The sequence below is a fragment of the Ovis aries genome, chromosome 13, assembly GCF_016772045.2.
Source record: "Ovis aries strain OAR_USU_Benz2616 breed Rambouillet chromosome 13, ARS-UI_Ramb_v3.0, whole genome shotgun sequence".
NCBI classification, from domain to species: Eukaryota; Metazoa; Chordata; class Mammalia; order Artiodactyla; family Bovidae; genus Ovis; species Ovis aries.
Genome location: NC_056066.1, coordinates 16,005,096 through 16,018,111, shown reverse-complemented (window position 1 = coordinate 16,018,111; position 13,016 = coordinate 16,005,096). Strand labels below are relative to the sequence as shown.

The 13,016-nt window shown below is 35.9% G+C and overlaps 1 protein-coding gene across 2 annotated transcripts in view; it reads left to right on the top strand.

The window, feature by feature from the left end:
- UPF2 (UPF2 regulator of nonsense mediated mRNA decay) overlaps positions 1-13,016 on the top strand; it is a 94,281-nt gene that overhangs the window by 31,338 nt on the left and 49,927 nt on the right. For both annotated transcript variants that reach the window (XM_015099542.4, XM_060397208.1), the window contains exon 9: positions 6,647-6,755. In XM_015099542.4, coding sequence (XP_014955028.1) covers positions 6,647-6,755 — 109 coding nt within the window. The remainder of the gene's footprint in view (positions 1-6,646; positions 6,756-13,016) is intronic.

The window sequence follows — 13,016 nt, the reverse complement described above, 5'->3', positions numbered from 1 at the left end:
TTTGTCTGTCTTCTTTGGAAAGTTGTTTAAGTCCTTTGCCTCCTTTTAAATTGTATTATTTGTCTTTTTATTGTACGAGTTCTTTGTAAATTTTTTATACACATCCTTTATGGGATATAATTTGTAGATGGTTTGTTTCATTCTGTGAGTTGTCTTTCACTTTCTTAGTATCATTTGAAGGACAAAAGTTTTAAAAATTGATTTATTCCATCTTTATAGCTCTTCAAGGTCTGATCTGAAGCACTGGTTTAATTTTCAGTTGTGTTCTTCCTTCATTAAATAAATAGTGGTTAAAATTTTTTTTGAAAAGGCTGGACTGTACCTCTTAGCCTGTTAATTTTAATGAATCCACTGAAATTCTATAGAAATCCCCTTAATTATATATTTACATATTATTCTATAGTTAGTTTGTAGTATAACTGTCCGCACATTTAATTGAAATTTCACAAAAAGTGTTAATATCTTGTTTTAAAATTTTATTAAAGTGTAGTTGATTTCCAGTGTTAATTTCTGCTCTCCAGTAAAGTGACTCAGACTTATATATTCCTCTTCATATTCTTTGCCATTTTGGTTTATCAGAGAATATTGAATATACCTGTGCTATTCAGTAGGCCCTTGTTGTTTATCCATCCTGTATATACTAGTTTGCGTCTGCTAATCTCGAGCTCCCAATCCTCCCCTCCAGTGCCTGACCTTGGCCTTTGGCAGCCACAGGTCTATTGTCTCTGTCTGTGAGTCTCTTTCAGTTCCTTAGATATATTTGTTTGTGTTGTTTTTTAGGTTCTGCATATGATATCATACGGTATTTCTGTTTCTCCTGCCTTACTTTACTTAGTATAATGATCTCTAGGTCCATCCATGTTGCTGCAAATGGCATTATTTCACTTTTTTTTTTAATGACTGAGTAGTATTCCATTATACTACTTTATCCATTCACCTGTTGATGGACACTTATGTTGTTTCCATGTCTTGGTTGTTATAAATAGTGCTGCTGTATGAAATAGGGGTGCGGTATCTTTTTAAATTATAGTTTTGTCTGGATATATGCCCAGCAGTGGGATTGCTGGACCATAAGGCATGAAGTGTTTACATCTTAAGTATTATATGTGTATCCACAACTAGATCAAGGTAGAGAACACTCCTAGCCCCCTCCCAAGGCTCCCTCAGCTAAGTGAACTTTCAGGTATGAAGTCAGCTGGAATCAGGGAACGTTCCTAAGCATCTCTTAGTTCTTCATTCTGAAAATAGATGAACCTGGTATTGGTTTTCATGACTTTGAAGACCTGTGGATTTTACCATGTTGTAGCAGATGGATGGATGTTCAGAGTCTCTTTACATTAATATAGACAGAACACTATTCACCAGTGAAGTGCTTTACTTCAATCTTAGCTTTTCCTGATCCAGCTTTTAGGAGCATTTGCTGAAATTTTGGGGAGAGAGTTTCTAATTGAAGCTTCCCTTGCTAAGAATGAGAAACTGAGTTTTGGGAAATCTGTTAGCACTCTACCACTTGATGGCACTGTTGCATGAGGAGTATGAATGTGCATTTGCTTGTCTGTTTCAGAGTAAATGATCTCACTTTTTTTGTTTTGTCCCTTTTGAATCATCATCTGCTTTAGTGTTTCCTATGAAGAAAAACCTTTGTATTCTTCAAATAAGCAGTAACAGTGTTCTTTCACATTAATTTTTTTCCAGGCATTTTTGAGCGCAGAAATATAATAGCTTTCAACAGTTAAATTATTTAAATTTTAGAGAGATAACCGCTAAAAACCTGATAGATTATAAGGTTAAAAACCTTTAAAATTTCCCTGCCCCCCCTGCCCCGGTCAGGAACAAAACCGTGTAATTCTGCTTTCTTGTTTTTACTTGTAGTTAGTGACTAGATGTTTACTTACTTGATGATCATTAACTACTTGTAGGATACTTAAATGTGTGATTTGGGAGACCTTGCAAGTATAAGCAAGATTTCATTATTTTTTAAGAAAGACATATTCTTTTTAAATTGTTCACTCATTAACTGCTGGTAAAAATAATTACCACTCAGAAGATTATAAAATTCAGTTTTCACAGGAAGGATCTAAGTTTATTTTCTAGTTCACTTTCAGAAAGGTTAAATAAAATATATTTAGCTTAAAATTTAATGCAGAAATTTGCTTTTTATATTGATTGAAGGGTCTTATAACATTTATGTGATTGGTACAGCATTTAGCACTCCAGTCCCTTTGAGCTTGCATTTGTAGGAAAGTGAAAAAGTCAGAAGATTTTACTTAATTATGAATGTTGAAAAATATGTAATTTCTTACATTATGTACAACGGAAGGGATCTTATTTTGTAAAGTAATGAATGTTCACAGAACTTGAGGGTTTAAATGGGGCAAGATGACTTTTAGTATCAACTGTTCATTTAATTGTAAAAAGTATAGTGTAAAAGAGGAACTAGGAACTTCTTGGTTTGAGGAGGATTTGGTGAATTTACTAGGAGTAGGGGATTCTGAGGAATGGACTATCTAACTTTACTTCCAAAAGAAACAAAAACTAGGGCTACTGACTACTTAGAAAGGTATAATTTAAAGAGTTAAGATCGTCTAGCGGTTCCTTAAGGAGAAGGCAATGACACCTCACTACAGTACTCTTGCCTGGAAAATCCCATGGACAGAGGGATTGGTAGGCTGCAGTCCATGGGGTTGTTAGGAGTGGGACACAACTGAGTGACTTCACTTTCACTTTTCACTTTCATACATTGGAGAAGGAAATGGCAGCCCACTCCAGTGTTCTTGCCTGGAGAATCCCAGGGACGGGGGAGCCTGGTGGGCTGCCGTCTATGGGCTCGCACAGTCGGACACAACTGAAGCGACTTAGCAGCAGCAGCAGTGGTTCCTTAAACTAATTTTAAAGTTCCTGTTGAAGCTGAAAGCACTGACCTGTTGTTAATAGTTTAATGATGTGCATCTCCGTGAATAGCAAAAGCTGCTTTACTTTTTAAAAATATATGTATGATTTTATTTATATTTTTGGTTGTGCTGGGTCTTTGTTGCTGTGTGGACTCTCTGTAGTTAGGCTAGTGAGGGTTGCTCTCTAGTTGTGCTGTGCAGGCTTCTCCTTGGAGTGGCTTCTCTTATTGCAGAGCATTGGCTTGAGTGCACATGGGGTTCGGTAGTTGCAGCTCCTGGGCTCTAGAGCATAGGCTCTGTTGTTCCATGGGATGTGGGATCTTCCTGGACCAGGGATTGAACCTTTGTCTCCTGCACTGGAAGGTAGATTCTTTACCACTGAGCCACCAGGTAAGCCCAGGCTGCTTTACTTTAAAATGGATGGGTCTATCCATCTTTCTTTTAGGGTTGGAAAAAAACTTTGAAGTAGATTGAACTAACTGGAAGAAGAAAATAGTGCAGCAAAGTATAGATGACTTGCCCAGGAAAAGAAGAAAAAAGATGACTTACTTCAGTTAGGTTTTGATGCTACATGTTATAATCTCAAATTTTATTGAAAAATACATTGAAAAAGACAACCGAGAATTGATTATGTAAATTCAGAAGCTAGTTCTTAAAAAAAAATCCAAATAGAGAACTATTTAGCAAATATTAAAAAAAATAAAAACTTTAAGAATAAGCCAGCTGATATGCTAGAAATATTTAGAAACCACTTGAAAACCTCAGTGAAACAGGTAATTTTTTGTAAAACATAAACATTTTCAAAATTGATTCAACACAAAATTAAATAGACCAGTGATTATGGAAGAAAATGTAAAAAGTTATCAGAGTAATTTCTCTGCTCTATCATTTTTGCCAGAGCATAGGAAAGAAAAAAATATGGAAAAATAGGCAAAATCTTACCAACAACAAAAAAACAGCATGGAAATCAAAAGTATGGGTCAGTCTCACTTTGAAGTGTTGATACAAAAATTCTAAGTAAAACACTAACAAATTATATTTAGTAGTATATTAAAGATAAAAATTCAGCATGATCAAAGAGAATTAATCATAGTAATGAAAAGATACTTTAAATAGGAAATTTATTAATATATATAACAGCAGGGACAATAAACTATATGATTATCCCACTAACTGCATAAAAGATATTTGATAAGCTCTTATTTGATAAAATATAAAACTTGATCAATTTAATATTATTCTTATAGAAATAGGATGATATTTTCTTAATATGCTGTAGAATGTTTTAGAATAAGAGGTAAAAGTATTTAAGAAGTATCTATCGAACACTTACGATATTCTACATACTGTTGTGAGTGCTGACAAACTGTTTCCCATGGGGCTTACCTTCTAGTGGGGAAGGGTGACAGATAACAAACATAACAAGTTAGTAAACTATGTCTGCTGGAAAGTGATAAATTTTATTTTTTAAAAAACTGTGTGGGATAAAGAGATGGGAGTGGGATGGATTTGCAGTTTCAGTGGCATATTCAGAATGGGTGTCATGGAGGGAGTGTCATTGGAACTAAGACTTGACCTTTGTGAGGGAGTAAGTGGCAGAGATCTTTGGGGAAAGTAGACTCCAGCTGCTGAGAACAGCCCGTACTGAGGCTCTGAGGATTAGTGGGGGTCCGGTGAGACTGGAGAAACTAATAGAATATGAGGTCAGGTCAGTTCTTGAGATCACAGAGGTACTGTTTGGGAGAATTAGAACCTGAGCCTCTCAACTCCCAGTGCATAACTCTTTGTTATCCCATGACCTCAATATTTGAGTCTTAATTTTACTGACCTGCAATGTGGCAGTTGGGAGGGGTAGAGCTTGGGCACAGATTTAAAGTCCTATATTTGTAATTGATCATGAACTGAAGGGGAAAAAAAGTATTTGTTACTAAGTGAATATGAAAAAACCAACATTGTAACTAAAATATAATAGCAATATATTAACATGTAATATTCTAACTGAAGTTTGAAAATTTAGAAAGTAAATTTGATATTAGTATGAATTCATCTATTATGCTTGAAAATTAAGTCTGCAGTTGCCCTAGGCATTTTTTTGGGGGGGTACTAGCAGATGTTAAGAAAATTATTACAAATTTGTGAGAGTGTTTTACAGGATACCTCAGTTCTTTACAGAGTGGATTGTGCTTTTCATTTCTTTAAAGAAGGACAAAGTGAAGTGAACTTCACTCAGTTGTAGTTGACTCTTTGCGACCCATCCATGGAATTCTCCAGGCCAGAATACTGGAGTGGATAGCCTTTCCCATCTCCAGGGGATCTTCCCAACCCAGGGATTGAACCCAGGTCTCCTGCATTGCAGGCAGATTCTTCACCAGCTGAGCCACAAGGGAAGCCTAAAGAAGGATAAAATGCATTTAAAATATATTGAAGTACTACTGTGGAGGCACCATATTCTTGACGTCTCAGCATCTGTACCCTTATCTCTGAAGTGCTGATTATGGTTATTAGGATCAACAAGATAAATAATGGATATCAGATGCCTAGGACAGGGCCTGGCACATTCATAAGAAAAAAATAAATGATAATTTAAAAAATTGTGATGGTCAAAGAGGAATACAAAGTGTTTGAGGCTGTGAGTACTTTCCTCCCCTTGGCTCCACCTTTCAAGTTTATCTCCATTCTTCCTTCCTCACCATGTCCCTTCTCCCAGCTAAGGCTTATATTGATCCACACTGGGAGTTTTCCGGATCTAATTTAAGTCTTTCATGGTAGGTAGAGTTTTCTCTGATGATAAACCATTTTCATGGTTCTGTAGTGTAATGATATATTCAGAGATGTGTAAGACTTGTAGAATTATTTCTGTCTTAAATGGCTTTGGGTTGTAGTTTTTGAGCTCTTGTTTTGAATTTTTCTAGTTTTTTGCTTCCTTCCTCACTGTTAGGTCCCATTACTTGCTGCTTTTATTTTTTCCTCATGACTTCTCATTTTCAGAGTCTGATCTGCTGAGTGTTGACTCATTGGATAATCGAGTTTTATAAAATAATGTGTGGCAGGAATGGAAAATAAATTTTTAGTTTGTGTGTTGATTCTGATTAGTATTGGCTATCTGGAGTGCTGAATCCTGGAGTTGTATCCAAATTTGGTGAGAAAGTGCTCTGATGATGGAAGAGGGTTGTAGCAATGCATATTTGCACTGATTGTCTAGAGAAAGGGTAGGTCGGCCCCATGTGAGAGTCCAAGTGGGCTGTATAATGGGTAAAATAAGTTAGTGTATAGGTTTTGTGCTGTTTTTTTGACTTCTTAGATACTCTTTTGGTTATTGGTTAACCCTTTTACTTTACTTTGAGGCTTCTAAATAACTTATCTATCCATGGATAAATGAAGGAAATGATTTAAAAGGATTGTTTTGTTCTTTTTAAGTTATCTTTATGTTTATCTTCCCAGTACTGTGTGATTAAAATTTTAAGCCATGTTTTCTTTGCTGTTTCATATTTTATCAAAATTGTATACTTGATGAAATTTGCAGATGTGCGATAATTGCACTGAATGGAAAATACCAGATGATTAATAAACTTTCACAAGGCGAATTGAATTTCCAAACACTTCATTATGATGGCAATTAATGGGCATGTCTGTATGATTACTAGTTTTTATAATCTTTTAATGTGTGACTATATCTGAGAAAGTTTAAATTATTTTAAAGTGAGTTATTTCTGGTGTGCTTTTCCTTTTACACATATCACATATAACTTTTGCAGGTTGGATTTGCTACCATTTTATGCAAGATTGGTTGCTACATTGCATCCCTGCATGTCTGATGTAGCAGAGGATCTTTGTTCCATGCTGAGGGGGGATTTCAGATTTCATGTATGTATTTAAGCATTTATTTTGTGTTATATGTATATATATACTTATAAGATGAGTGAGAATATGATTATTTTATTGGTAAGCACGTTTTGAAATCTGATAGTGGTATAACAGTTCAGAATGTATGGACTTCTGAATTTTTAAAATGTGAATCTATTCAACAACACTTGAATTTTACGAATGCTATTCCAGTTTGGAGATGAGTGGCTGCTGCTACCTTGTTTTCCCATTGTACGTACTGTACTCTTTGCTTTTGTAAAGTAAAACCATTCTCCAAGGTCAGGAGAGCCAGCAGGCCTCCTTGGGGTCACCAGAAGAAACATAGGGTTGGCTGTGATTCAGGGCACAGTGCCAGTAGGATGCCTCTTTAGGTGTTGGGGTCCTATATTTGGGGCACATGAAGTTTTGATCTCAGTGAATGTGGTCATAGACCATGTATTTATTGATTCTTGCCTTAAAAATCTTTACCTTAAAGATTCTTAATAGAGTGTGTGTGAGTGGTTCTCCCAGACCCATGTTACCCCATCATCTTGGCTTGAAAGAAGTACAGTGATACCTTAGGGGTGACAAAGTGAACATTGGTAGAATTTGAAAAGACCTGAAGTGCAAGTGTTCATGTATGCCAGTGGAAAAATTGTGTTTGTAAAATTTAGCTTTATATAGCAAGTTGCTTAGAATGCACATAAATGTTTGCTGCGCTCAATATGTACTTTATTACACTCACTCTGGCCACATCAGTAGTAGGGCTGAGCACCAGAACAGAAATAATTCTCGAGGTCAGGAGTCTCATGATATAATTAGAAAGATAAGGCATAAATACAAAAGCAAGAGTGAAATAAAAAATTAAACCCTAAATGTATATTGATGTTATAAGGAAATGCATGCTTACTTGCCAAATGAATTGTTGGAGACTCAGTGCCGTGAGTCTAGAGGAGGCAAATTCTCTGTGGAGGTAGGTGGTCTCTGAAGGCTTCTTGCCGTAAGTGTTAATCTGTTAGTATGAGATTTGTAGGTAAATTTTTCTGAACCAGCTTTTCTGCTGAAGTGTGTTTTAGACATTTGTAGATATTACTACACAAGGACAGGTTTCTGTGTCTAGAAAAGTTTGGAAACACTGAGATCAAGAAAGTCAGACCATTTTGCTTTTGCTTTATGGTAAGAATTCTCAATGCTTTAATAGGATAATGAGCACTGTGAACCTCCTGGAAGGGGCTGACTATACACTCGAAGGACACATTTTGATAAATGCTACTAGTTTAGGGGCAGATGGGCCTGAAGGCATATAGTTGATAGCCCATCAGGCAGATACAGACAAGACAGTGTTTTACTATCAGGCAGTATGACAATATCAGAGAAGGCAACGGCACCCCACTCCAGTACTCTTGCCTGGAAAATCCCATGGATGGAGGAGCCTCGTAGGCTGTAGTCCATGAGGTTGCTAAGAGTCAGACACAACTGAGCGACTTCACTTTCACTTTTCACTTTCATGCATTGGAGAAGGAAATGGCAACACACTCCAGTGTTCTTGCCTGGATAATCCCAGGGACGGGAGAGCCTGCTGGGCTGCCGTCTATGGGGTCGCACAGTGTCAGACACAGCTGAAGTGACTTAGCAGCAGCAGCAGCAACAGTATGACAATATTGTATGAGTTACACGCACGTATCCCTCCACCAAAGCTACAGTCAAACAAAATATAAGTTGCTGGACCACACATGATTAGTGCTTTTGGTGAGAAACCTAAAATTGCGAAAATTCTGTTCTTGTGTACTTCTGTCCCACCTTTGAAAACTGGGGTGAGAGTTGAGGGAAATGGCATTTTTGTTACTGTTGTAAGGTTTCATTACTACGAGGAAAGTATCAGGATTCCAGAGAGTATTTGGGAGCCGCTGCTCTCGGGAGAGAAGCAGGCACTTGGTGTCATCCATCACCTCTGCTTGCTCTTGATCTAGCCTTTCCCACCCTCAGATCTGCAGACTTTCTGTTGACTTTTTATCAGGCAGTAAATGTGCTCAGCACTGTCCTATCTTTAAAATAAGGTATAAACAAGAATTTTTACACAGCTGCACCCCTCCCCATCCTCTTTCATTTCCTTCTTATTCGAGTGCTGTAGAGTATACTTGTCTGTTACACTTCTGACAGTTGCTCTTTGTTTTCCATCATAGTGCCCTGGCAGCAACCTTCACTTTCTCCTAAGCACCTCATCCTAGTTGATGTCCCTGAGGATTCTGACTATCACTGTGGCTCCACCACAATGGCCAAGTTACTTAAATGTTCCATACCTCGGTTTCCTTTTATTAAATGAGATAATTTTATCTTTTAAAATAGGATTGTTCTCTGTGATTAAATGAGATAATGCATACAAAACTCATCACACAGTGCCCGGACACAGATTCCCTTGTAATAATAATGACCCTTTATGTGCACCATGCTCTCCTGCTTTTCACTTCTGACTACTTTTCTCAGTATCCCCTTACTCTTTTTTCCAGCTGAGTTATGTCGTAGTATTCTTCTTTGACAGAATGCAGTTTCCCCGGGGTTTGGTTGGTATCTATTTCCCAGTAGCCTCACATACCTGTCTCTTAACAGAGCCTCTCTCCTGGTCATTAATTAGTTGTCATGTACTTTTAGCTAAATACATCCATAAGACAAACTCATTTTCTTTTAAAAAATATCTTTATCTTTCACTTCCTCATACAAACTTCTGTATTCTTCCTGTAAATTTGCAATATAGTTTATATAATCACCAAGGGAAATAGCTCTACTTTTGTCCCTCTGACATTCAGGAACCCATGTTTGCCAAATTCTGTTGGTAATACCTTCTAAAACACGTCCTTAGGCTAATGTCTCTCCTTCAGTCCCAGTGCCACTGTCTTTCACTCTCTGTAGCTTGAATTAGAATAGCTGTGTAACCAGGTTCCCCATCTTTGCCTCTCTCTAGCTATAACATATTGTCACAATCTGATCCTATTTGCTTCTTGCTTAAGAACCTCACCTGAGAAAAAATGTTGGTTGGCAAAACTGTATAAAATCTTCTCTGGTAGTCAAAGAAATTCTGGTTAAAACAACAGGTTTGCTAATTTGACTAGTTGGTTAGTGAAGGTAATAGAAATGAGAAACCATTATCATGTACTTGAGATTGTAATTTGAAGAAGGGAATTTGGCAGTATGTTTCAAGATCATTGGAGGTATTTATACAGTAGACAACTCTGAGAATCTGTTCTGAGCAAATGATCCTGAGTACCCCAAAAGCTTTATTCACATCATGAATTGTAATGGGGGGAAAAGGAAAATAATCTAGAAGCCCAACAGTTGATTAAAAAATGGTTATATAATCACAATGCTGAAATGATATAGAGCCATTGAAAGTCTTATTTACCAAAAGTTTTCAAATTATGTGTAAAGTACTTTTAGGGGAGAAAAAGCAAGCTCTAAAGTCTTAAACATAATAAAATGTTAAAATGCTTAGAAAGTAACCAATAGAAAAAGGTATCTATCGGTATATTAGCAGTGGCTGTTAGATAGTGGACTTAAGAGAAACTCCTTTCTAGTTTTCTGTGTTCTCCACATTTTTAGCAAGGGCTGCTTCTTTAATAATGGAGAAGACAACTTTTACTTAAACATAGACATAATCACCCTCACTGTTCAACATTTTTGAAATCTGGTTTTTTAACTTTTTTGATCAAACCTCTCTCTTGGTAAAATAAGTTGACCACATGTCATAAGTTGACTGTATTTATGTTATATGCATTTTTAATTCTACCAGATATTTTATGTATATCATAAAACATACAAAGGTAACTTTAAAGTATGAGATAAAAAACAAAAACGTAAGTAGAAGTTTGATCCGCACCACCCCAGTAGATAAGAGTGTTATCCTCCCTACTTTGGCAATCAATAGTCCCTAGAATAATATAAATTAAGTTTCTTTGAAGGCAGATTTATCTATTTATAAACCCAGTGCCTACTTAGTGTTTAGTGTATAGTAGATTTTCCAAAATACTAGTTGAATGATTGAATGTTTGTATAAAACAAATGAGCTAATTATGGAGGATATACAATATTTGCGTGAAGTTATTAAGGGGCCAGTTTGAGGCAAAGAGTTCTTCCTTTAGGGGAATAATGAATGGTAGGCCTTGGAAGTTCTTACTTTTGTATGTTGACATAACTGAAGAGATTTTAACTCATTATATGAATCTAGTTATTTGATTAATCTTGGTTTTGGCTATCTCTAATACATGAGTTGTAAGCAGCATTTTTGCTACATTTGATTATATAAATAAAATCTTTTAAGACATTATTGAACTAAACACATAGAAAATTTTACATTGTTAATTAATCTGTATTTACTTTTGCAGAAGTGTTTGATGTACCATTTGATCATAAAGAATCAACAAATGAGATTAGAAAATGTTGAATGAGGAGTCCGAATAAGTCTTTTTTGTCAGTCAGTCTTTTGAAAAACCTTGTTTGTTTGTTTTTTTTTTTCATTGAAAATGAGGGAGTGAGATAATTCATACCTCATTTTAAAAGTCTGTAATCTTGTCATTTTAGTTAGATTGTACTACCTTAACCTCAATAATATGTAAGAATAATTGTGAATGATACACTGTGTTACGTGTTTTGGAAACTATGATGCTCAGTAATACTTAAAATCGTATGGCCCTTACGAATTTGAGTCAGTTCTAGTGAGGTGGATGAACCCAGAGCCTGTTATACAGAGTGAAGTAAGTCATAAAGTGAAAAACAAATATCATATATTAATAATAAATGTGGAATCTAGAAAAATGGTACTGATGAACCTATTTGTAGGGCATCAGTAGAGATACAGATGTAGAGAAAAGATTTGTAGACCCAGCAGTGGAAGGAGAGGGTGGGACAAACTGAGAGAGTGGCATCGCCAGTGGGAATTTGCTGTATGACTGCAGAGAGCTCAACCCAGTGCTGTGACAGCCTAGAGGGATGGTATAGGGTGGGAGGGAGGTTCATGTACGGCAGAAACCAATATAACATTGTAAAGCAATTATACTCCAATTAAAAACAAATAATTTAAAAAATTGTGTGATTCTGCACAGCACAGAGCTTATACATCTAGAATCGCCCAAGGAGCTTTGTAAAAGCATATGTATGTATTTCCCAGCCTTTCTCCCTTTAAAGATTCAGCTTCAGTATATGTATATCATTTTTGAAACGTTTCTTTTTACTTTTTCTGTTTCTATATTTTTTTAATTGTAAAAGAAACACATGCCCAGACTGGATGATTTAGAAAATACAAAAATACATAAAGAAGAAAGTGGGGGGCAATCTCATAATTTCATCACTTAAACTTTGTTAATATTTTAGTTTTTTTTTTACTTTTTTGCTTCTGTAGTTTTTCATGGATGAATTTATATTTAGTACAGTTTTTCGTTTTTTATTTCCCAGAAGCATTTTACTGTATCATTTAAAACACTTTGCAAGCATCATTTGTATAATCTTTTGTCCTGGACATTAGTTGCTTAGTATTAGGTGAAGTATAGTTATCATCATTACCACCCACTGTCATCATCCTTGTTTTTATCCATATTTTTCTGAGTGAGTGAGTAGGTTCAGGAAGTTTTATATGCATTGTCCAGGATAATATACTCCCACCCTCACTCCCAAATGGCACAAAACGACCACATGAGCTCAAGTGTTGTGAACTGCCATCTTAATTCTTTCATGGCACTGCAATGTATATATAAACATTAAGCATTTTCATTAATTTGTTCAGTCAGTGAACATTAATTTTGTGCCCATGTATTAGTGATGCATGTACAAATGTGGATAAAGCTCACAATGACTATTATTTATTGAACTCTTTATGGTCCCAGTCACTACACTATTGATTGTGCTTTGTATGTATCAGTTCACTTAATACCCACAACCATATATGATACAGGTTACTTTGATTAGTTCCATTTTACAGATGAGAAAATTAAGGCATAAAGTTTAAGTAACAGTTAAGTGATAGAGCTGGGACTTAAGCCTAACAAATTAAACCTAGCAAATTTTTGTTCACAAATTATCCCTGAAGATCTAAAAAGTTTATAAACACCTACTTTTGCTTGCTACAGAAAGTTGGTCCTTAAAAGGAAGATGATGAATTCCATTTAAGTGTAAATTGTCTATGTAGAAGATTAATACTTATGTAAAAGATTGTCACTCATTGTCCAGGTATGGGTGAGGTTAGAACAGACACACACACACACAGACACACACACACACACAGTCTTAACCACTGTA